Here is a 26,033-nt window from a genome sequence, read left to right as displayed (position 1 = left end):
TGAGACAGATGTCTGGCTACGTGACATTCTTCGAATAAGAAGTCAGTTTTTCTAAAGTTGTTCTATAAGGTTTAACACAATAGCTGATGTCATCATTTGTTGGGCTTTAGTTAGCCATTGCTTGTTGCGCCTGATTGGCTGGAATACAGTAAGACTATATATTCTGCTTATTATTAATGGAGAACCTCTTTTGATAATGTGACTTATCTTAGGTTGAAAATGTGTATAATATCTAGTAATCTCTAGTTTCAAATAAATTGAAAGGGATTCTTTTAGATAATTACTGCCAAAACTGCATATATACAGTCCATTTTAACATGTGATTCAAAAATTGTTGTTTTTATAAATGTTTAGGTTGTTGGAAGTGAGGAGCGCAGGAGAACTCTAACCCCTCTTGCCCTGAGAGAACGCTACAGTGCGCTGAACGAGCCTGGCGTGGGTGAGTCCTTCACTGCCTGACCCTCTGCCCTCTCCCAATATAAATACAGCGGAGATGGGCACTGAATGTTGCACTGCCCCCTTCTACCCACAACCCTCTGCTTCCCACTCTACCCTCTCTATTTTCCCCTATCTGTCTCGCGTGCACGCATGGCACAAAGACTGAGCCTTGGATGCAATGCACTGCTCTACAGTATGCCCCAGAGTTCTTTGCAGTGCAGTTAGAGGAAATCGTATTGAATGCGCGACTAAAAGACAAGCGGCATTCCCCAACATGACCCAAAATGGCTCCATGGCACATGGCAAATTAGCCTCTTCTTTTCTCAGTGTCCTGGTAGCTATGACGACTGATGAATGACTCCTGTGATTGGTTTTGCATGGCGCTGGTGACTCCACTGCGATTTCCAATGGCATGGCAGCAGAAACTGTTAGCATTAGCACTGTAGCTTAGCACTGGGAATGGGCAGGACCTCGCAGTGGAGCTAGACAGAGGAGCCCTTATACTGGCCTATGTTAAATGAAAAGAGTCAAGATGGCCGTTCTGGTCGGTTTAAATGGTGCTGATAGTGGGTGGGGCTTAAGGGGAAAGGTCTTTTCTGTCTATCAAGTACACAGCGCTGCTACATTGCACCTCAGTCCCTCTGTAATGGTTACTGAATGCTACTTTGACTGGTGGGACTAGCACCTGAATGAACCCCAATTATTTCTAACCTCCCCTGCCCATATGGTGTGCTAACCATGAGGATTATATGGGGTGCGTACTGATTATTTCCCTCAACAGAGCAATGCTTTTGTCAAGGTAAGTATTGGTATTAACAGTTATAATAGCAACACAGAGAATTAACTGAAACCAAAAGGGAAAGTGAAAAAAATCTAGTTACAGTTGCCTTTAGTATTTGATTAACATACCAGTCAATTACACATATTTGGATGGTCCAAGGCTGATATGATCTACCTACTAAGTCCAACACTCATGACTACTTCCACACAACATTTTACCACCAAATTATAGTAACTTAAATATCAGCTGAATTGTCCAAATAAAATGTGGCTTAGATCAGTCTTAGAGTCAGAGTTACAATCTCCTCAGTTCAGTAAATGTACACATACTTCTCCTGGGGAATCTGGCTTTGTGTGCAGTTTCTAAACTTGCTGTGTTTCTTCTCTTTAGCCACAGTAAATGCCATGGAGAGGACTGAGATCAAAATCAACATCATATCTGAACAGCTGGGTTTGAGCTGGGCAGGTTAGTCACTTTAAATATAGAAATATCTACTGTATCTGTCTTTCTGTTCTTATATGTATCTCTTGAACTACTTGCCTTGTTGTCTTGGCAGAGTTGGCACGAGAGCTTCAGTTTGGCGTGGATGACATCAATAGAATCCGTGTGGAGAATCCCAATTCACTGCTGGACCAGAGCTCTGCCCTGCTCAACCTCTGGGCCAGCAGAGAGGGCAAAAGAGCCAAGAGTAAGCCCAGTACAACTTTATATCTCTTAGAAATGTTGTAGCATTTGTTTATCAAGACATACAAACTGCTGCAAGTCCCAGATGTTTTGACTATTTAATTGTCAGATTAACAATATTTTTGGAATACTCTATAACTTCCCATTTTCTTTACTTTTTTTGTATGCTTCTCCCTTTGTGTACTCGTGCACAATCTCTCCTCCGTTTCTGTTTTTCTGTCCCCCTTCTCAACCCTTGACATGTTTCCCTCTCAGTGGAAAGCCTCTACACTGCCCTGAAGAACATCGACCGTGCAGACATTGTAACATCTCTGGAGGGTCAGGCTCCGCAGCCACTGCCCGGTTCTTCGGAGGAGGGCGCCTGTCGACTCAGTGACCGCGACTCCACCCTACTGTCCCCCAGTGTCCTCAATGGTAAGACACACCAACATATCAAACATCACACACTCATACAAGACATGCAAAAATCAAATCAGAATACTTATCAATGAGCAATAAATTGACCCACCTAAAGTGGAGTCTTCCTCATTCAAGATATGCGACAAAAAGAATTTGATTGTTAATAAAGTTTTGAGAGGGAACACAAAATATAATAAAAATGAAGTGAATACTCAGGATATTCATGGTGAGACTCAGTTTGATAATTGTCCCATGATGATCTGTCACAGTCAGAAATGGAGGGTTTACAGGAATATCCTGCTCAAGCAGAATCTGAAGGAAAATTTATGGCAACTTCGTTAGAAGAAAATTCACTTAATGAATTAACTTCTCCTTGTTTTTTTTAAATCACTATCATTCTGTCTGTATTTCAGTTCATCCTTAAGGGTTTATTTACTCAAATTCTTTCTCAAACAGATGTGTTAGTCATGACAGTTAGAATAGTCAACACTACTAAAAATCTGAGACAAAATTCTTCAGCACAACAAGGTGAGCTGTTGTTCTCATTTACTTTCCACCTCTGAAAACCTCCCTGCCTTCCTTGAGTCTGGGTAACAGCCATTTTACCTTGTCTCTCTTGCTCCACAAGAGATCACGGACACAAGGCCATCGCGCCTAGTGCACAAGCCTCGAGTTATTAGACCCCCGTTTTACAGAAGGGGTAAGTTGAAGGGAACCTGGGCTGCATGGTGGTTTGCTGCTCATGTACATGATGATAATGATGATGATGATGATGAATCTCAAATCATATTTTTGAGGTCTGAGGAATGGTGTCATTCTCCCACCATGAACCCAGCCTTTTGCAGCATGCAGTAAGGGCACTGGGGCACAAGTCTTTTTGTTTGTTTTGTTTGGTTTTTTTTTTCAGTTACAGTTTTTCACACCTCATATTTGAGCCCTGAACATGATGGTTTCTTATTCTTCTTACTTAATATGAGAAACGAGGATAACTCCCTTTCACCTTTACTGATTAAAAGCAAACAACTCAACACTTAACATAGCAATAATTCCTGATTTTTAACTCTGGATGTTTGGGATTGTTAGATTACATATGTGTGTATGTGTGGCTGTGTGCCACGTACGTGTGTGTGTGTGTGTGTGTGTGTGTGTGTGTGTGTGTGTCTGGGATGGATACACTAGTCAAAAGTGGCACCAGTACACAGATGATAGTGTGCTCTGGGCCGTCATACCTTGTTTCTATTCCTCCCTCTTTCTTTCTGTCTGTCTTTCTCTTTCTTTCCTTGAGAAGAAGACAGAATTACCTGTCCATTTATGCTTGACCAACAGCAGACATTGTCACCTAACTGCAATGTTCTGGTGGCTGTGAAATTTTGTCTTTTGCTCAGGACAATCTCTCTCTCCCTCTCTCTCTGCCCTTCTTTCGGTCTTTCTCTGAACCTATGACATGTCATATCTGCTGCCCAGCCGCCCTGCTCCCCCTCCTCCCCCCTTCTCCTGCTCTTCTTCCTCACAGCTCTTCCTGTCCGACCTCTGACCTCATATGACCTCATGTTGACCTCTGGGCCTCCTCTTCTCTTGTCATCTTATTTTCCCGCGCTCCTCCCTCGTTTCAGTCGAGCGGGGGACCCTCTCTCCTCCTCTCTCAATCCAGCTCTGTGTGTGTACTACAGTTTGTGCACGTGCATGCTGCATGCTTTGCCGTTACAGTATCTGTTTGTGTGTGAGTTTGTGTGTGTGTGTGTTTCAACCCTGGGATGCAGTGAATTATTATTGTTAGTATTCAAAGAAAGCCAAGGAAAAGACTTTATTTAGCTCAGCTTGCAAGGACTTATGTGTATGAATATTTTGTTTTTACACAAGAAGTGTTTGAATTGCCTTGCAAGATAAACTAGATTCAGTGTAATACATAAAAAAATAAATAAATAAAATACATTATAGCCAGATCCACATGAGATGATTTTTGTCTGTACAGTGAAAGGGATGTGTGTGTGCAGTGTCTTGAACAATATAAAGTTTGCTATTTTTGATTATGACATCTTTATGTGCATGGCATGCTTTCAATGTATGAAGTTTCCTTCACAGTGTAAAATGTTTTCTCTGTTCAATGGGTGTATTTCAGTCTTGTTTTTAAATGCTATATTAACAAACAAATGTTTTCTTTTTCTTTTCTTGTAAAATAAATGGTGTGTTCTTTTTTGTTTGTTTTTTTGTGCTACGCTGTAACACATACTCAGCTGCGTAGCACATAAATGTTCAATGCACAATGTTGCTGTGACATTGTGTCTTTCATTCGTGGGCAAAATACGTTAACTGTAAATTATTAACGTTTGATAACTAAGTATGATTTTGTGTAGTGTGTACACATTTTTCCTTAAATAAGAAGTGTATTGTGTAATTGTGTTGCAATTGGCATGTATATAAGAGCAAAAGAAAAATTCACTTTAGACCAATTTACTAATTTACATTCAAATATTTAATGGTTTTCCTAAACTACATTTTGCCCAAGTCTGATGACGAACTCATTGTCAACATTGTCTGAACGTTATCTGCCAGCAGGGATATTGCTGTGAGGTGTGTTTGTGTATCAGTTTGGGTGTGTGTGATTATTTCTGTACATTTAAGCCTCACTTGTGAGCCAAAACTGTGTGTCCTCATCTGTATTTTAATACGAGTGCAGTATTGTGTGTTTGTGTTTATATATGTGTGTGTACATGTGTGTGTGTACAGTGGCAAAGTGAGTAGCGTGCTGTGCAGTGTGTTGTCTTTTGTGTGTCTTTCTTGTGCCATGACAATCTCTGTGGAGTTTATTTGAGCTTCACTACATCCTGTGCCTTTGACACTTTGTGTGTGTGTTTGTGTTTAAATAGAAGGAGTGAAGGGAAAGGCTAACCCAGATTCATCTAACATCATCCTAACTCTCATTCTAATTCTGACTCATTCCTCCCTGCTCACCTCATTCTGACGCCACCTCTCATCATCCTGGCCCTGTACCATCCCAGAAACACACACACACACACACACACATGCATACCCACACTACGGTCCATTAGCGCATAAACTCTGAGAGACAGTTACTGACACAGTAAAGAGGTATTTCACCCATTAAAACATGCTATTTCTTACTGTCCAGAGCTGTTATAGGCTAGAATAAGTTTCCGTTTTTAGACAGTATATTTTTGGTAGCTCAGTGTGCTGGTAAAATTTAAATTATCCTCACTGATTATTTTGACCCTGAGGAATAGAAAATACTCTTAAAGGCAGGTCAGGTAAGGTAGACTTTGCTGCATTGTTATTTCCTGCTCATTGCTGCACCATAATAACTTACTGGATATTTTTATAATGGGTTGTTTGTGCTGAAATCTGAAATCTGAAAAAACAGTACATCAACCTTTCTGAGGAGCTCACTAGAGAACTAACTTCCAGGTTGATCATTCATCATCAGGTTAAGTATTTTCCATTCAGTAAATGTACTGGTAGATATCACTTAATAAAAGTGAGCCTTTTTTGTAAATATAGTTTTAAGTCTAATCATATTTTTTTAAAATCCATTATCAAGGTTAAATAATCAGTTAACGTGATTGTGAAATAAAGTTGCCGTTGTGCTGCCTCAGTGCGACACAGTCATAGGAAGTTGAATTGATTCCCTCAAGCAAATCCCCTTAACCTCCCTTTTTTCTGTCTGATCCATCAGGTACATTAGAAATATTATAAGCAATATTTGACATGATAAATTTGTAAAACCTGCTCAGAAAGTTGAAACTGAAACCTCACACTGTACATTGGGTTGCTTTTTCTCAGCCACAATACTATACAGCCTCTACTTCGTATTCAGATTTTTGTTGTTTTAATCTGCCAGTTTGATTCTCTGTGCTTAACTGAAATATTTTCTGCAGGACTGCACTGCAAATGTGAACACACCCTAACTTAAATTAACTTACATTTTGGGTGAAGTACTCCTTTACTGTTCAATTTCACTGAATTTCATTCATCTGAACTCATTAATGAAACATTTCAGTTGCAGTATTGATTAATCATGCAATCCAAATCTGTCACATGCACCAAAATGTATTATTTTTCTTCCAAATATCGCCTTATAGATACACTTATAGAAAACATTTGTAGTGAATTAGTTTAAATATTAAATATGTGTAGTATTTATTTTAAATGGATACTAAAAATAAATGAGTTTAAAAAAATGATTCAGACAACAACCTAAATTACATTAGAACTAAATATAAGCATCAAATTGTATGGACTAAACTGAAAATGAATATAGCTTTTGATGAATATGAAATATATTATTAATATACAGCATACTTACTTGCCCCTGGAATAAATATTATTAGGAATAATAGACAATTATTAGTATATATAATGTGTCTTTGTGTATTATACAGTGTTTGTGTATGTCCTTGTGTATTTTCTTAGCGTTTTCCCATTGAATAATGTCTCAGTTATGGAACCATGGTAGACCCAAAAAATATTGTCTAGTACCCCATGTTATTCTGCATTAAGTGACAAATAAAGTGTGTGTTGAATCAATTTTTAAAAACACACATCATTGTAATTTAGTCATTTAAATTCTATTCATCAACAACTACCTCAACCTTATAAAGAGACTCAGCAGAATAAAACTAAATAATACATACTGCAACTAGGTGATGATCAATTGAGACCAACTTCCGTTACCAGATGCAAATCAATTATAAAAAATTAAAAAAAAATACTTAAATCTAATAGTTTGTCTAATGTGTATGCGTTTGTATGTGTATGAGTGTGTGTGTGTGCACAGTGATCTTAATTTGGATGCCTGGGATGCAGACGTACAACAGCATGACACTGATGTGCAGCTACAGGAGAATGTGAGAGCGACAGTAACTTGCAATTTCTTCTGCAAGATGCTGCTGACTCCCACCCAGTGGCCTGTAACAAGGGTTGGAACGATAATAGAGACGTGTCTGTAAAGCTTTGATGTATCACACTTGTTGGGATCTAAATTTCTAGAATAGCAACCAGCACCCCAGACTGATTAGTTACAAATATACCCCAAATATAGAAAATACCCTTTAAATATTGCAGTGGCATTAATAAAAGTAAAATAGAATTGAAAAAAATCTGTCTTTTAGGGATTGGCTGCAGCTCTAATGAGCTCCATTTATGATGGGGACACTGGAATCTGGAAATCTAAATTGGAAAATTTTCTCTCAGATTTTACTGAGATGTCAAAGGGGAAGATAAGAATACCTGAAAAACCACTTTTGTGTTAAATCTATATCGTGCCAACCCCACAAATCAAAGTATTACTCCAGACCTTTTTTTCTCTCATCAAGAAACACAATGTATTTCCTTCCTGTATTTCACTTTATTACATGGAGACAAACTAGAGCCCTGCATCATTCACCTCACACACAGTGGATGACACACCAAGCCCCTTTATCCCTCACCCCACTCATATGGCTGTGTCCCAATGACAAAAACCTGAAGTGCCTCATTTGCATCAAAATCAGTCCAAATATTTTTTATACCAAGAAAGACAATGTTTTATTGTTTGCAATAATGTTATTGTGTTCTGCCTTGTAAAGTGAAAGTAATATAAAGCATATTGGCCAGGATTTATTCAGGGTCTTTCTTATCACACTGAATAAAATTAGTTGAAGGATGTCTTAATCCTAAATTAGTGGTCCAAACTTTAGGTGTTTGATAAAGACCAACTCTATTCTTTTTCCTGGTATATTGGGACAGGGCTGAGCCCCACTGTTTCCCATATAGGGTGGAGAAACAGTTGACCCACCACCCCACTCCCCCTTCCTCCCCCTGGCTGTGCCTGCGTGGTGTTAGTCTTTCTCTTGTCTCGCCCCTGTCTTCCCTCCAGGTTATGGGCTGGTGCAGGAAGAGCTTCTGTCCCCAGCCTCCATGCAGTACAGCTTGCCCTCTCCACTGGGCGTGGAGCCCTACTGGCAAGAAGTGTCCAGCCTCGAGTGCGCCCCCATCGCCACCACAGAGGAAGACACGTTAATGGAGATGTCGGACGTTCAGGTGTGGCCAGCAGGGGTCAGCCCCTCGCTGGTCACGGTGGAGGACTCGTCGCTAGAGGGCAGCAGTCGCGCCGATGACTCAGAGGGCGCCACGCTCTCCCTCCCTTGCAGCTTGGGTCGCCCGAGCAGCGGAGCCAGCGGGGCCAGCGGCTCCATTATGGAGCTGGAGGAGGAGGAGGAGGAGGAGGAGGAGGAAGGGGAGGTTGAGGAGGAGGAGGTGCCACCAGAGCTGGCAAGTGTGCTGGCAGAAAGAGACAGGGTGAGGGCCAGTGGTGCTGTTCCTAAGGTCAACCTAAATGGCCAGCTTGGAGGTCAGAGGTCAGATGGGAGGAGAGGGGAAGCCCTCGCAGCAGGAGGTGGAGCAAAAGGAGGAGGTGCAGGGCTGGGTTCAGTGGAAGGGATTTCTGTTGTTGCAGGCCAGCAGGTGTATGCCCATCGGTGTGAGATGTCGGGACTGAGTCGGGCTGCAGAACACAATGGAGACAACCGGTACGTCGGCTTTAACCGTGACTTCACTGTGTGTTGTTTCTCGCTGTCTGTAGTCAACTGGTCATCAACATATCTACTATATCACTGTCTCTCTCCTTTTCTTCCCTTTTTGCCTTATCTGGGTTTTGCCCTGCAGGATGGTGGGAGGCGGAGCATTTCAACCCTATCTACCAGACAAGGACTCCCTGCAGGGCTGGGTGGGCTCAGTGTCTTCGGGACGGGACGGCAGCGTGCCAGGCTTGCGCGTGGCCCAGGAGGCTCTGCTGACTCCGGTGTGTGACACGGGTTACTCTCATGTGCTGCGTGGGCGCCTCCTGCAGGGCACGCAGCCCTTTGACAAGGGGCTGGGCTTCTCTCACCAGGAAGCGGGCCAACATGCTTGGGAACAGGAGCAGAGGCGGGTCCAGGTCAGGTTGCTAAACGCCGACGACCCGCCGCTTTCCTGCGCCCGGAGAGGAAACTTTTTTGTCCATCCCTTTTATCTTTTTTGAATGATCAGATGGGAAGACAAGCCATTCAGTTTGATTTTTTTGCTCACGACCATCAACAGTTTTTAGTCTCACTTAACAACAATCATCAAAATTGATCATTTTGATGAGGTCACAGAACCGGACTAAAATGATGTGTTGTGTGGTGCAACACATGGGAAATATCTGCCATGACAGATGATTTTTGCTTTTGTCTTACATTCTGATTGCAAACAATTTATTATTGTAGCAATATGAATATTGTGAATTTATATTTATATTTAAATGGTTATTTTCATACAGAGAGAAGAGAAAGAAGACTATTCTGCTGAGCCGCAGTTTGTTGATGAACACGGAAGCGTACTCGCCAGAAGGGTGAGTCGGTTGTGTTTTCATCATTTACACTGAGTCATATTCACGCGCAAACACTATACTCAAGCAGGCAGCATTTTCCTGTGAATCAGTCACATAGCCTGGTGCAAAGGGTGGGAAATTAACGACAGCCATTAGCCAAATGTTGGTTGTCCCCATCAGCAGATGTGACAACAAACCAGCCATGATTCAGAGATCATTTACATCCATTATTTAAAAACTGCAACATTTCCTTGCAGAAAATAATAAGTGTTAGTAGAAAACTTAGACATTACCTCATTACCATTTTTAATTTTGATTGGCTGATGGATTACTGGATGTAAAAGAGTAACAGCTGGTGAATTCTGGGATTGCAGCAAGCCGTTGTGGCTGGCCGGTGGACAGACGAGTTAGTTTCCCGCTCTGGATACATGTAGAGGCTAATTGGTCCAAGTGTTGTTTCCTTCCCTCCTCCCTCCCTCCTTGCTCCAGGTGGGGGTGGATGTGAGAAAGGGCGCTCAGTCAGTGCAGCGCACCAGTCTGCGGAGAGTTAAACACTGAAATACACATACTACCCAGTCCTCCAGGTACGGGACACACGACAAGCACTTGCGCATCCCAGTGCTTGGATAGAAGCCACTATGGCAACATACTGGACTCTGTTAGAGCCTCATTGTCTCTCACATGCTGTTCTGTTCAATTCATGTTCAAAATTAGACGCCTAAATTTGGCATTCAGTACACTTTGATAATGTTTTCTGGACGGCCAAAGCAGCATAGCCTTTGTTTTTTGTGCTGATGGCATCTCTCTGTTTTTGTAGGACCGGAAAGCCACTGCCAAAACATCCTGCACAAAAACACAACAAGACCGCAGAAGAAAATGAGCAAGGGAGGAGAGGAAGACTGAGACAAAGACTAAGAAGTTCAAACTACAAAATGACAAACACAGAATCATCCTCAACATGTGACCCATGGAGAATCACAAAACAAAAGAAGAGGAGGAAAAAAAAGAGGAGTTCAACTTGTAGTTTTCTAACATTTGTAAAGAAAAATATCAACTAGACTAAGGCATGATGATTCATTTTTTCTACAAAACAACATAAATGTCAGTAAAATAACCAAGAAAAAAAGTGCAACAAAAAGTGCTTCCTGTGAACTGTAATCGCATGATGACTGCTGGTGCATGCCCTTTGACCTTTTGAACTGTCATTATCTACAAACTGAAGGGGTACAAGGTACGGGGCTGGTCCACATGTGGGTCACGGGCCATTTTAAGGACCTTATCCCCCCTCCCCCTCATCTGGAGTGGTTTGTGTCTGCAAGTGAGAGTACAATAACACTACAGCCAAAAAAAAGTCCCTCAATGGATGGTTCTGTATACAGCTAAGCCTCTGCTGAGCCTACCAATGCTTCTTTCACTGGACCCTTTTCCCCTATTATTCTCAATGTGATATATGCACTCTATGCTACGTGGACATGTGTCGGTGTGTGTATGTGTGCGTATGTGCGCGTGTATTCTTCTCTACCGCATGTGTTTCTTGCTTCTGGCTTGGCGCTGAGCCCTGCCCCATGATTGGCTTATTGCCCCTGTGATGTCACGGCGCGCTCAGTTGCTGGAATGAGAAAGCCGCTGTGCTCCCCTGCTCGTGAGTGTTCTTGTCTGCGTGTGCTGACGTCTCTCTTTTTTTTTTCTTTGTGGATGAAGCTCGCCTCTCGTTATTGGTTTCTTTGGGACCTGTCCACCTCAGTTCTGAGCAATGTTTGACTTCAGTACGGAACTGAATCTCTTTCAATCCCTCGTGTTTTCAAAATGTGTTTTTCAGACAATGGGAATGTTTCCTTTGGAAAGGGGGTTGGTTGCTTGATTGCATTGTGCAGTAGCTCTGCAACACAAAGATTGACTTTTTCCTCCCTCGTGACCTTTTCTACCTTCTTCCGCCATTTCTCCCAGTAGCGCGCATCATCTTGATCCACAATCTTTATCAGTAGCCTCAGTCAATATGCAGTAAAATCACAGGCCGCTCCATCAGCATCTATAGCTCCTTCATCTAATGTTTAAAACTTTGTGTGCTCCCTCTTCTATCTGTTTGCAACGGCTGTAGCGCCTCACTGTCGTATTTCGGTTCATTCATTTGAAACTAAGTGAATGAAATGGCGAAACATGGAGGATCTGATTCATGTGAGGATATAGTGTTTTGGAGGATTTCTAGCAAGTCTAAAATAGCGTTACGCTACAACATGGGATTGTGAAAGGAACTGCGCAACAAGGACAGACAGGTAGCACTGTGATTGTCTTATTAACACTGACCCCAGACTCGTGAACTGTGAAGACACAAAAACATTCATATATACAAACAAAAGCACACCTACACCCAATGCATATACACACACTTAATAAGAAACACATTACATTATTGAGTAATTATTGCCTGGTCAAAGTGTGAGGTAATTTTTGGAGTATGCCACAGCAATAATACTGAACAACAACACAGAAGACGGAAGCCGGGGAGGGGGGGTTGGGGGGTGTGTATATCTACATGAAGGATTTGATACCGAAAGGTTTAAATGACTGAACTCCTCAGTGAAGACAGAAACTCCATCTGGACAAACAACATTCGAGTTTGGCATTGGACAGCTGTGCTGTACCTGGCTGGTTTTCCACCGACCTTGACGTGAATGAGTCAGAGAGGACTCACTGATGCAAGATCAGATGACTCAGCTGTAGCAGTGTGGGAATGCAGAGGCCTGAGAGGGATTGCTTGTTTTTCAGCACTTAACGTAGCAAAATAAAAACCAGGATATGTTAACTTAATACACTGATACCTATTATGGAGTCTGCTGCTGCCGTGAGGTGGAAACCACCACACTCCACTTTCTTTTTGTGAGTAATTTAAGTTGTAGTTGTTAGTGTTTCACTCATTTCACTGGCACCACTGTAAACCACCTATTTTTCTCTTCATCTCTGAAACACTTACTTTATGCAGAGACCTGGTGGCAGCACTATGAAGGGGTCATATCATCGTAGCACACATTTTCCTGGAAATCAAAACACAATAGTTATCCCATAAGTACTGTAAATGCTACTGTAGCCTGAATGAGTGAAACACTGAGTGAGTGAATGAATGAACACATTAGTTACACATCACATACATGCACATATTTTCCATGTCCAGTTCATGCACATGAGAGCCTCATCTGATATAGCACATGTTTATTACATATCACTTGTTTTCCACTGTTACTCCACTCAGGTTTTCAGTTCTGCTCGGTCAGAATCAAAATGTTTTTGTTTGTTTTTTTTTTTAAAGTTGTGATTCCTCCTCTCAAAGACGGGTGCGGGACACAAAGTGAGGGCTTCAATTAGAATTCGGTGTCGGGGTGGGATGGGGATGCACGGGGGGGTTTTGGTGGATGTGTGAAGCAGGGTGGTTTGTGTGTGAGTGTGTGTGTGTGTGTGGTTTGGAGTTCTTTGATTCCAAAAGACCAAAAAGTACACAGAGTATTGAGTGTGTGGTCAGTATACTCAACTCTGTGCCCTGTACATGCAACATCTGTGCCCCACCCCTGTTGGTTGTGTTTATCCTAAATCATTTTTACCAGTGATAAACAAAAACAAACCAAAAAGGTACCGGTGAAGCATTACTCTCTCTACAAAAAACACACCAAGCTAAACAAGAAATTTTGATTAATTTAAAACTAATTTCCTGTCTTTGTTTGCAGTGATCTGTGGGCGTCTAGACAAAACACAGTCAGTGTTTGATTTCAGTTACCTTTTTAGACCTGAACTGTAATCTTACCAAATCAGCTGTTCCCATTAAGTCAAGCCTTTAATTCTCATCTTTGGATGCACCCACCATGGGGTGCAAACAAGACATCCTCTCTTTGTATTGACAGTGTGTCTAATCTTTTAAACTGGTGCGACTGATGCAGTTTATAGCTTTTGGATGAAGGAGAGTGTGACTCTCTCGGTCACTAAAGTGTCGCACTCTCCCCTGACATATTAGTTAGTCCTTACTTGAAGTCTTGTACTGTATCAGCACAAGAGAGGTTGGAATGAGACATGTTAAAGAGAGTAAACTACTTAATCTTGCGTTAAAATAATAATCCTTAAGACTGTCAGTTTTGATTTAACCCCATTTTTGATACTCTTAAAAGTTTTTTTTCCCAGGAACAGCCATTTTACAAATGTGAAATTTGTCTCCTTGTACAGTAATAACTCTCATTGTGGGTGGCAGAGTCCGCCTTTCCCACATGGGATTTAGATTGTGTACCGGTGTGTGAAGGATTCACTGGAGAAGTAATACTGAATGTGACGTAGAAGACAAAAATCAATGTGCTACCATCAACAAAAATGTCTGGAGGTGCAGATTAGAGAAAATATAATTTAGCTGTTACACAGATAATTAAATGTGGCTAGGTTTCTGAGTGTAGTCTGAGGGGTTTGGACCTGAATATTCTTTAAATCTTGGTTACAGGCCTGTTAAAGCTGCCTGTGGTTCGTACGCAACATCTCAAACCTGTATTATTAAAACCGCCAGTACCCACAGGTGACACCAGATTCATCACCAAAATCTTAAGGACTATAATTTAAACTTTAAGTCATAATCCTCTTGTTTAGCTTACAGTTAAAAGACCAGATGTTGATCAGTTTTAAATCCAAAAGTAATTTGCACTTGAACACTAATGTATTAACAGTTTTATGTAAATCTGTTTCCACTCTGAGGTGGATTTTTACAAGTATTATTTGGATTTGCAGTGTGAATTAAACTAGTCAGTGAACCTCGGTACTTGGATAAATTTAACTCCACCATGTTTCTGTTTTATGAACAGTACGTAAGTGTGTGTGTATGCTTGTGTGCGCGTGTGACCGTGCTTGGTTCTATACTTAGTTGGATCAGGGGAAGAAGAGAGAGAAAGTTTTTACCGGGCATGTGACTTGAGAGGACGTGTAACCTAACGACGATGTATTTTAAAAAAAGAGTATTGTAAAATTTTAACTGTTGCAAAGAATAGAGATCACCTATACTCCTTTAGAATGGATACATGACAATGTAAACGCAATATCATATTACTCTATCCTAAGGAATGCAACTGCGCACATGCACAAAAAAAGATGTTTTTATGAAAATATATGTATAAATATATGACAAAATATATTTAATTAGAATGCTATGCACCCTCATAGAGTTGTTATGGATGTTCTTTAAGCATTATCTAGACTAGGCCGACACCCATATCATGGGGAATGTAGAGGCTTTGTAGCTATGACCACTTGTCTTCTTTTCTTTTGTATTGTCCTGGAGAGAGGACAAACAAACGTGAATATGTATACAAGCCTTTCAATCAGAATCATTCTGACATGACAATATGTATAGATCATCTTACCCTGTACACCAGCTCAAACCATTTACAAGAATTAATAAACAAAGATGTGACATAAATGGTGTGTCTTCTGTTCATAAAAAGTCAAATTGGCGCTGGCTTTTTGTTCAAATACTCCCACATGAGCTGCTGTTAATCCAGGTATAAATCTGAAAATGGACTATACCTCATGTAATATGCCTTTTCAGTAATGCTTAATTTTACCTGTCCAGGAAAATTAAGTACAAGGAAGTTTCCTGAAAAGAATCCATTTAAACCCAAGTAAATAGTAACTCATCATAATTAATTAATGGAAATGCTCAGAGTAAAACTATTTAATTAGAGCTGCAACTGCAACAAGATTAGTTTCATTATCAGTTAACCTGCTAATTACTTTCTTGATTGATGAATAGTTTGGTCCATAAACTAATAGTTTTTCTGTTGATCAACTGCATTTTTTCTGCTCTAGTTGTGTTTATAAGCAGTTTTTGGTCACCATATTTTATTTAAAAACGTATAGATGCTGAAATGTGTGCTTGCCTTGAGACAGTTTTCCCAGTTTTGCATTTGCACCTGAGTTAAAGACTCAGATTACTAGATTAGATTACACTGTAGAGTGCTCACAATGGAAGTGAGCCAAATGAGCTCTGTGTTGTCTTTTCCAGGTAATTTATTATTAATCTACTGTTGCGTATCAAGTTATAGGAAAATATGGAGCTCATAAAATAAAGTTTTAACCATCATCTTCTTAATAATAACAGTAATTCTAATGTGTCCTCTAATTTTGCAAATTTGTTTGTAAATATGTAAAAATGTGTTTGAATATTTGTGATCAGTCAAACTGATTTATTCTTTACTTTAGTCTAATTCTTCTTTTATGCTAAGTCTTACCTGTAGTTGGCAGAGCAGCCTGCAGATCAGGAAAAACTACAACTTCCACTCTCTGTGACGCCCCCTGCTTTCAGCCAATCACTGCTCTCCGCTTCACGTGTTGTTTTGTAGGAAGTCCCAGGGTTGTTTTGGATTTGTTCGCACCACGTGGAAGCACAAGGTAACTTTTTTCCCCCCCTGTGGCCTGGCTGTTGTAGCTTCATAGTGCGTCCTCCGCCGCTGTCAGTGACACAACAAGCAACTTTTCCACCTCTCGTCAGTCCACCCGGTGTTTGTGACAAGATGTCAGCGGGAGGTCAGACCACCAGGAGCCGGGAAATCCCAGCCGTGAGACGGATCGCCATCCACGACGCTGCCCACATGCCCCAGGACTACTCCACGACCCCCGGAGGGACTCTGTTCAGCACCACGCCTGGAGGTCAGTAGGAAACTATAAAACACAAGGACAAGGAAAAGTCCTGTAAAATGAGAAGGCACAGTTTAAAAGGGACACTGAAAGGGTAAATTAGAGGAGGGGAAACCTGAGGGAAAATTTACAAGCACACCATGTTGATTTGAAGACAGGCAGTAAGTTATTATAACACAGAAAACCAGACAGATGCCTAGTCCACATTAAATGCACTCTTATCATCCGTACGTTTGCTTTGGTATATCCATTGAAGTGGGTGGGTTGTAAATAAAAAGGATCACACGTTAGTTTATGGGTTTATAACACTAAAAAACAAATACATAGTGAGTAGCAGCCATGCAAACAGCTGAGTGTAAACACTCCTGAAAGCCAGACTATAGGTCTCTTCCACAGCTCTGCCATGCTTTTCTGTTAATATTTGATGGTGTCAGTGCTTTTTGATGTGAGTTCTTTGCACCCTTATCCTGCAGTCTGTGGCTTTCACAGACCTCTCACTGACCATAAGATTGTTTTCTCTCATGTACATTGCATAGACTCTTCTTCAAGCTCATACATGAAGTCACTGTTTTGCCTGCATGGCTTTCCTTCATACAGTCCGAGGCATGTCACTCTCTCCCTGTTTTTGACTTCCATTAACACACCAGTGGAGTGCAAAACATGCATTAACTGTATCTTCTCCACACTAACTTCATGCAGATGTGTTTCTTCATTTACACAGAGCACACAGACATGATTAATTAATTTCAACATAATTTCATGTATGTTTGTCGACCTGCTTCCCTTACTGAACACTCCTGCAGGTGATAGATCTGATGATCACAGGATCAGACACTCTCTACATGCTGCACAAAGTTTAACTGATTTGAGTTTTATTACTAGTCATCTGTGGACAGCAGATGTCTGACTGTCCTGTAGCTTTATATTACTTACACAATCAGTGACTGTATGGTCAAATATAGGAGTGTACTCACTCATATCCTATTTATAGTCTACTTATTCCAGCATGCTGTTGTTGAGCGGCAGCAACATGTTTACTAGATGTGGGCTACTCTCTGTCACAGTGGGTAGATTGAAGTGGAATAAGGAAACTGATAATTGCCTTTATTTTGTTTTTATTTTCTCACATACCAAACACTATTTTTCCTTTCCACACCAAACAAAAGTTAAAAAAAAAAAAAAAAAAGTAAATTGCACACTGTGAAAACACAAATGAACAATGTGGATGATCCAGAAAGTTTAAAAGTTGTGAAAAAGTCATTTTAAAAGGTTTCATTTTATTTCGTCAACATTGAAGAAGCACAGATAGGATGTACAAATCATGTCATTAGTGCCAGTTCCAGTCTCATCAGCACACTCACACAGTTGTTTTCTACAAGTTGTGAGGCCTTGGGAAATCTTCAGTATGGTGATAAAGGTGCAGAGGAAACTGTTTTCCCTCTGCGGTTGTGAGAAAGTTGATGCAGAGCGCACATGTCTCTCTAATGACTGATACTGTGTTCTGTAACATTAACCAGGTGGGACAGATTTACACAGATAAAACAGAACTGGGTCACTGAAGGTGCATTGACGTCACCGATGTGGACAACAACAAAAAAAACAGGCCGTTGGTCATGGGCATGTGTAGGCATGTATACAGTGTAGTGAAGAGACACGGGGAGTTACTGTACTCACTGGGTGTAGGAGTAGTAAAAAAGTGTATTTTTATTTTATTTTATATTGTTAGTTTATCATTTTCAGCTTGTTACGGGCTAGCTACTGTTTTTCTTTTTTAATTTTAAGTCTCCTGAATAATGAGGAGATGTTTCATATATATGAATATATAATTTAATTTTAATTTTATTTTTTAATTTTATTTTATTTTACTTATTTTCTATTGTCAATCCTGTTCAGTTAGTCACAAGTGTTAAATGTTACAGGAGCTACTGAATATTTTATTTTATTTTATTTTATGTTTTTCAGCGAGATACATGGATTTAATGTCAAGATTAGCTGCTGAATTTTAATTTATCTTCTTTTAATTTAGTATACATTTAAGACCAGTTGACACAGCCCAAACAAAAAGTTGAGCATTATCAGTTGGTCAATGGTCAGATCAATGGGTCACCTGAAATTTCACTATCCTGTTTGTTTTGTGAAGCCACACACTGACCATTAGCAAAGAGTTAACTTCAGTTACCGTTGCTGCTGCAACCTGCAGGTACCAGAATCATCTACGACAGGAAGTTCCTCCTGCAGTGTCGGACGTCTCCTCTGACCCGTACGCCTCCCAACCTGCCTGACATCCCAGGAGTCACCAGGCCGCTCAAACCCAACGACTCTGCTGACGTAAACCAGCCCGAACAGACACCGAGCACTAACACTGACCACAACCTGCACACAGAGGAGGAGAGCGCAGGTAATGTCAAAGAAAGAGATGAGCTGCATCCCTTCATGCATTTCCAGCAATCATGTTTTTCCCTCAACGTCTGTTTTTTTCTAGGAGAAGATGCCCAGTTTGAAATGGACATCTGAAGAGAGGCAGCAACGAGGATAAAAATAATTTTTGACATGTTCATTGTTTTCGTTTACTGGGATAAATCAGTAGAATTGAGAAGCCTAATCTTACTAAGCTGTGTAATCTTTCAGATTTGTTCTGAAAACAAGATGGTGTTTTTTGTTTTGTTTTTTTGTAAAACCTAATATGTGTTTAAATATCAGACTCTTATCAAACAACACTAACTGATGCATAAAAGTGTTTCCTCACTTTGTTTGACATATTTGACAAGTAAGTCAAAGTTTTGCTAAAATTAAACTCTTAATATTTTATGTGTTAGACATTTGACAACTTAAAAAACATGTATTTGAAATGGTCAATGTTATACAAATAAAAAACTGATATTATGAGCTGTGCTTTGTAAAGTTACCAGTTAGTTTGATGTATGTAGACAGTCCCATGGGGTTACATAGAAAAGCTCAGGGAAGTGACTGTTAGCTTCTCGTTAACAAAAACAAGTTCATTAGATGTACATTGGCCAAACCAACCTTTTCATCTTCATCCTTTAAGTCTAACTGAAAAACATTATTTGAAAATGCTTAAAAAAAAACATGACACAATTTTTATATCTGTCTAAAATTAATAGTCAGGTGCCTGTGTTTAAACTCATAAAAAACACTGAACACTTACTTCTAGATAAGAAATAATTTATTGTATTACTGTACATAGTAAACATACAAATGGGTCAATATGACCCAAACATCTTAATAAAGTTAAAGCGCTTACACCATTCTGACATCTACATTTGTCATGTCTATGACATTAAAAATGTCAGTCTTTCAACCATAAAAAAACAGCTTGTACATAAGACCTCTTGTGTACAGCTGCTTATGAATCTTCTATAGTGCTTCAGTCAGTGACCATGTTGTGCTATTTTGTTGATCTTGACCAGATCAGTCCTCATAATCTTGAATTACATCTGATTCACTTGCAATCCAAGGCACAACTTAGGTCACCTAATGTTCTACAAAAAGTACTAACAATGTATAACACTAATTTAGAGAGCAGTGTGCAGGATATACAGTAGTTCCCTTCTTGAAAGTCCTGCATCGCAGCAGCAGCCTCTGTCCCAGTGTCAAACTCTCTGTCAAGTGCCTGTGGACATGAATCCACTTTGTGCCTCTGAGTAGCTCAGTTCTGTGGCTGTAGACTCCTCTGGGCCTGCGGCTCAGCAGCTACAGTCCAGTGACTCCAACCTTTTTAAAAGGTTTGCAAGTCTTGTCCTCAGTGGCAGCCGCACTCCTCCACCACCATGTTCTCGTGATGCCTCATGACCATCTTTCCGTTCTCGTAGTACAACATAGAAAGTGGTGCCAGGCGTGTCGGCACACAGGACAGGCATGGCACCTTGTCTGGGTGGTGAAGCTTCAGTAGGCTCTGGAGAAGAGAAGAAAATGGCTGATTAGAACAAATCTGTCCAAATAGAGTTTTATAATAGGTATACACAGTAAAAGTAGTTTGTCTCAGTGATAAAATTTCAGTCTTACCTGCATGTATGCATGGTTGGTTGGGGTGAAGGTCTCGTCTACTGGTGTAGGACAGCTCCCCTCACAGCGATAGGCATTGTAGCGTTTCGGATAAACAATCCACTCGCTCCAGCCGAGCTTCTCAAAGTCCACCCACATGTCCACCTTCCTGCAGAGAGGACCCTTCCTCTCCTCCTCTGTAGGCTTCTCAGCAGGAGCAGCTGCTGCCACCCTCCGCCTCTGCTGCTGGGTCTGGTGGTGCCTCTTGGCCCTGTGGCTCCTCGCCCTGGAGCTCAAGCCGGCTGTCGCCCGCTCCCTGTCCAGGCTGACGTACTTGGAGTGCTCGGCTGTGCGGATGAGCGTCTGCGTTCGCTGGCTCTGCCTTGAGAAGACCACCATCATGACCCGGTCGGCTGTGAGGTGTTGGACCCCTCTCCTGCTCTCCGTCCTCATCTCTCACCTCAGCCTCGTCCTCCTCCTCCATCACCCTCTGGGCGGGGTGCTCCTGCTGCAGCCATCGGCGCAGCACCTCCGTCATGTTGAACACCTTCCAGGATGAGGGGGACACCATCGCACTGGGGTAAACTTTCAGGCGGCCCAGGAACAGTCCTGTTCTCTGGGCACTGCGTGCTGGAGCACTGGTCCCTGTGGGAGTGGTAGATATCAACTGAGGCTCGGGAGGACTCTGTGAAAGCGGGAAGGCGGATGCGGAGCTCGACCAGCTGGACGTTGTCGCTTGCAGATATGGAGGACATGTCAAAGGTGACAGACCACCTCTTGCCAATCTGACGGCAGCCTGAAAAACACAGGAGTAAAGAAAACTGGTTAGAATTATTCATGACTTGAATAAGAGATAGAAAGCTAATACACACAAATATTTGCCAGGAAGACCAATATCTTATGTATTTATCATCACAGCTTTTATGCCCAGGTGGGGGTTGCATAAGTGCTAAAATATCATCATGCACAGTTTGATCAGACAATTGATTAAATTATGGTGAGTGAAATAAATCAACACACATCCACATTGTGTAGATGAGTGTCAGAGAAAACCTTTAAGAACATACTGCTAGAGGGACTTGCTATGGCAATGTTTTCATGATGACGTTTTAAGTGTACACTCCTTTAAAACTGAACGAGATATAGAGTACTAATCCACACTATGTTTTAAATACAATAGCATTTAGCTTATGTGCACTGCATGTCATTTTAGGTGAATACTGTTAAGCCGTACTACCAAAACTCTATTCAAAAAATGTCTAATTTTTCTGTAATGTTGACTACTCACTTTTAGCGACAAGGCTGATCACGGAGTCCGAGTCGTGCAGACCGGGGTTGTCCTCCATCCTGGTTTGGCTCACACTGGCAGCCGGGATCCTGGCCCGGTCCTCGGTCAGCATGGTCCGGTAGAGCTGCATCATGTAGAGGGGCAGCCTGCCGGTCTGCTGCCGCTGCACGTTGCGTCTGGAGGACATCCCACGGAGCAGCGCGTCAGGGGTGCATCCTCGGGAATGGCTGACCCAGAACCAAATCCACCAGGAGAAGAAGTGCAAAAGAGAAATCTAGTCCCTTCATAATTCCCCGCTGTGATGTTGTCTCTTCCAGAGGTAAATGCCCGAATGCTCCAGGTGGGATCCAGGGTCTGAGTTTTATAGTCACACACCTCTCTTCTGACGTCCTTTGAAGAGATCTGTCAATCCGTGGATGGTTGAAAGGCGTGTGTGATCCACGGGAGCTCTCAAAGACTTTAATGTGACAAGGTCGTTGTGTATCGAAACCAATTGGTCTTTGTAGTGTCAGAGGTGTGAAACTGTGTAAGTCCACCACTCTGATTGTTGTTGTTTTGTATATTAGAGATGCCTTTGATAAGAAGCCATGACAATAATATTAGTTAAGGAGATTACGAAAGGCACAACTGCGCTGTGATTAATGGAGAAGCAATGTGGGAGTTAATCAGAAAATCACTTTCTGTGGTGCAGGTCGTGACCTGTTACAGAGCCTGTTGGCACTCAATGAGGAAAAATAACAGGCCTCAAGAGGGCACGTTAAGGTCAACTCCAATGCAGCTTCTCAATATTTTTCAAGCTGGATTTTGCTTGAATTTGACTGCATGTTTTATTACTTTTGAATCAGAGAACATCAGAAACTTACAGATTCAAGATTCAATTCAAGAAACTTTATTTATCCCGAGGGAAATTGCTGGAAATGACAGAAGTTTAATACCGCCATGTTAAGTCTATTTCTTATAGTCCCAGTGCTGAATATAAATAAGTAGAATATAGCATTGAGGTGTTGCTAAACTAAATGTGATTACGTTTTATCCAAATATAACAACAATAATAAAGTCCTATTTTAAAAAAATAATTGAACAGGAGAATATTTGAACATTTGAATGAATATGTCATTAATAAATAAAGACCAAATAAAAGATCACCAATTAATAGAAATAATGGGAAAAACTTCAGGATATTCTTTAAAAACTGGACATTTCCTCCGTAAATGACCTGTTTTGTTTGTTTGTTTAAGGAAATCGTACAATAATATGGAATAGAAACTAGTTTCAACTATTTTAAACATAGATATTTACAAATCTTTGGGTGAGTTGTATGAATGCACAGTCTTGGACACCTCGGATGAAAAGATCATACTTTACAGCACATGTGTCCAAAAACTGCAGTGATAATTGACAGCAGCATTAACGGCACATTAATGACGTCAGAGACTTGCCGGCTGATCGTTGCCCATTCATAAAACAAACTGCACACTTTAATTCAAAAGGCAGAAGAAAGAGCTGATGGCAAATTAAAAAGCTTTGATTCTGTTTGATGAGCATGATGTGTGAAAAGAATAAATACTGAAGAAAATGGTGCCTTTAGTATTGAATTGGTCTTAGTTCTTTGAAATTTCTTTCTTGTCATATCATCAAACAGACTTTAGTTTTAAACTGTAATTTGGTGCATGTTTTGGGAGTTTTGGGTGAAAGTTTTAAACAAAATGAAAAACGTTTTTGGATACTGTTACTAGATAAACAAAATGTCATCGCTTACAACGACAAATAAATAAATGAAATACAATGAAATGCAAAAATACTGTGTAAATTCACTCACAGTTAAGTTACTTTCCATAGAATTTCTTTTATCTAGTTTTGATATTTGGTAACTTCTGAAGTTACTGATGATTCGTTAAAAATCGCACGCGCACCTGCAGGCGTGAGAGCTGATTAAAGCGTTTCCTCTTAGATGACGCTGTTTGTCCCGACGAGCCGCGCGGGCCGACATGGACGTTCACCAGTTCGTTTGTTTGATTTTTCTGGCAGGTCTGAGAATTTCTGGAGGTAACGACGCTTTAACAATTTATTTTCAAGTCATTTGTGTGACTTTATCCAAACTGTCCGAGTGTATCTGTGTGCACACGTGTTCATTGTCATCTAAATGATACGCTGGGCTGTATGGACATTTTGTTTAGATATAAATATGAACGAGGCAATATGGCGGTCACTCTTCAGTCCCGTGGGTTCAGGGACTTCAGTCCAGACATGCAGATGTTAAGGCCTACAAGCTTTATTGAGATTTTAATGTAGTCAGACAGTTTTACCACAAGTGAATCAGTCTTTCTATGGATTTTCAGAATAAAAAAACTAAATGTTGCCCGTACTTTTTAAATGTATGTGTCTGTGGGCTTCTTTAGCTTCTTACCTCTCTTGGAGTTCTTCACTGGCACAGTTGTGAAGGAAGACAGGCTATGTCATAATTGCATCCTTTTCTGTTCTGTTGCATTTCTTATTATTTCTGCATCAGCGCCTCATATGTTTTCAGACACAGCTCCTTAAATCCCCGAACCTTAAAAATGTATAATTTCAGTGACCATTCAGCTTGTCTGATAAAATCAACTCTTTAATCTAAAATTGTCTAATTTTAGACTATTTGTCTGGTCAGTGACAGGCTTGTCATTATTCCAAGCTTCCATCTTATTTTTTGTTTATGCTTTGTCATACTATCTTCCCTTCTCTCTCTCTTTCTCTGTATGTTTGTAGCCCAGCTATTAGGATGCCATCAAGGCCAGTGGCAGTGTGATGATGGAAACTGCATCCCTAATAAATGGAGATGTGATGGAGATGGAGACTGTCTGGATGGATCAGATGAAATGGACTGCACGGGTAGGTATACTTCCTGGTCCTCTACAAAAATATTTCTGGCATTACTACACCATCCAAATTAAAACAACTTGTAATTGATTCAGCAACCATTATAGCAGATAAAATGGGATTCATCTGCCGCCTGTTAAGTTAAAATATAGGCTGTATTGAGTCACGGGTAAATTTGAATGAATGACAAAATGAAATCTGAATCTTCAGTGCGTTTTTGTCCAGTGAATTCATTCTTTTATTATGGCAATTTCCTCTCTCGGTGACTTGTTTCTTTCCTCCAGCACCGCCAGGCTCCCCTGATTGTCCACAAGGCCAGTTTCCTTGTATGGATTCTGTCGGCTGTGTTGATGTGTCGGCCCGCTGTGATGGACAAAACCAGTGTCCCACTGGCTCCGATGAGGAGAACTGTACAGCCATTTTTGGCTGTTTGGACTCGGACTGGACCTGCCGAAACCACATGTGCATCCCCACAGGGCTGCGCTGCAACGGCCTGAACGACTGCACGGACAACTCTGACGAAGAGGACTGTGGTGAGACAGATGAGCGGGTTGAATGCTGTGCTACAGGAGTCTGAGTGTGTGAAGCATGTGTTGACAATATGTGACTCTGTGTCAAAAGATAGAAGACACAAGTAGGTGGCCCCCAACAGATGGAAAAGGTAGGGAAACAATTGAATTAAAGGTAAAATGCAGATTGTCCGTCCTTATACAGGTCTGTGTGGTGAGGATAGTATACAGTGTCCTGACGGGACATGTCTGTCTCCTGAAAAGAGGTGTGATGGTCAGGTCCACTGCTCAGATGGTAGCGACGAGCCTGTAACCTGCGGTAAGTTTGAGAGTGATGGAAAATGCTGCAATAAACTACCTGACACTGCTGCAGCTGATGCTTATCAATCTTAAGAAATGTGATACAATAAAATGCTTCCTGAGTACAGATTTCTGTCATGCTGAGCTGTTTCATGCTTCACATTGTGTGCTTCACTCTTGCAGGTCGTATTTGCTCTATGAACAACGGCGGCTGTAGCCATGTGTGTGTTGATGAGCCCTGGGGCGCTCTGTGTGCCTGTCCTGTTGGATACAAGCTGTCTGCCAATGGAGCAATCTGTGAAGGTGTGGGGGGCATGAAAATAACACCCCATTTTCTTATAATTCTATTGAGGGGGTAACTTTTTTTTTTTTTTAGCTTTTTTTTTGTAGCTGTGTACTGTCTGTTTCCAAGTCATCGCAAGTCTGTTTTTGATGAGCTAAAACCCATTTTCCCTCCCCAGATTTAGATGAATGTGCCCCATCTTCTTCTCCCTGTATGCATCACTGCACTAACACTATTGGATCCTACTATTGCCATTGCAGAGAGGGCTTCAAACTGAGTGGGAGCTCCACATGTCTAGCAACAGGTAACGAGGCAGTCCACGACATTGTTTGTACCAACTAAATCACCGAGTACTACAAGACAGGATGTTTTCTGACACACTGAACAACATATTAGTGCAAATCAAATGCTGGTTAAGTGTAAGAGCTGGTCATAAGCTTAACTGTACAATGTGAATCTACTCTGGATTTAGTTTCACTCTTTGAAAACATCAA

At 41.1% G+C, this 26,033-nt stretch overlaps 3 protein-coding genes across 11 annotated transcripts in view; 2 read left to right on the top strand and 1 right to left on the bottom strand.

Annotated features, from left to right (window-relative positions):
- ank1b (ankyrin 1, erythrocytic b) overlaps positions 1-15,084 on the top strand; it is a 63,223-nt gene extending 48,139 nt beyond the window's left edge. For 5 of the 9 annotated variants that reach the window (XM_051072842.1, XM_051072840.1, XM_051072841.1 and 2 more), the window contains 6 exons: positions 355-439; positions 1,610-1,684; positions 1,776-1,907; positions 2,159-2,317; positions 8,175-8,826; positions 8,963-9,584. In XM_051072842.1, the coding sequence (XP_050928799.1) occupies positions 355-439; positions 1,610-1,684; positions 1,776-1,907; positions 2,159-2,317; positions 8,175-8,826; positions 8,963-9,317 (1,458 nt within the window). In that variant the 3' untranslated portion in view covers positions 9,318-9,584. The other 4 variants (XM_051072843.1, XM_018680654.2, XM_018680656.2 and 1 more) reach the window with 4 other exon arrangements.
- Positions 15,085-16,038: 954 nt separating this feature from the next.
- LOC108886048 (eukaryotic translation initiation factor 4E-binding protein 1) lies at positions 16,039-19,187 on the top strand. Its single transcript, XM_018680663.2, has 3 exons — positions 16,039-16,313; positions 18,502-18,699; positions 18,784-19,187. Exons 1-3 carry the CDS (start codon positions 16,178-16,180, stop codon positions 18,813-18,815), a joined length of 366 nt encoding a protein of 121 aa, XP_018536179.1. The 5' UTR covers positions 16,039-16,177; the 3' UTR covers positions 18,816-19,187.
- A 155-nt stretch (positions 19,188-19,342) lies between these two features.
- Positions 19,343-21,233, bottom strand: LOC108886046 (nodal homolog 2-A-like). The gene is given in 4 exon segments (XM_018680661.2): positions 19,343-20,214; positions 20,325-20,742; positions 20,744-20,910; positions 20,912-21,233. Coding segments are annotated over 4 exon segments (969 nt in total). The 5' UTR covers positions 21,143-21,233; the 3' UTR covers positions 19,343-20,061.
- Positions 21,234-26,033: the final 4,800 nt, after the last annotated feature.

Source organism: Lates calcarifer, linkage group LG9, assembly GCF_001640805.2.
Source record: "Lates calcarifer isolate ASB-BC8 linkage group LG9, TLL_Latcal_v3, whole genome shotgun sequence".
Lineage (NCBI taxonomy): Eukaryota > Metazoa > Chordata > Actinopteri > Centropomidae > Lates > Lates calcarifer.
This window is presented reverse-complemented; position numbering and strand designations above follow the sequence as displayed.

Bases quoted from the DNA above. Each gene is read 5' to 3' on its own strand.
- LOC108886048 (XM_018680663.2), top strand. From the start codon at position 16,178: ATGTCAGCGGGAGGTCAGACCACCAGGAGCCGGGAAATCCCAGCCGTG. The intron at 16,314-18,501 runs GTCAGTAGGAAA...TGCAACCTGCAG, and splicing joins GTTCAGCACCACGCCTGGAG to GTACCAGAATCATCTACGAC. The intron at 18,700-18,783 runs GTAATGTCAAAG...GTTTTTTTCTAG, and splicing joins CACAGAGGAGGAGAGCGCAG to GAGAAGATGCCCAGTTTGAA.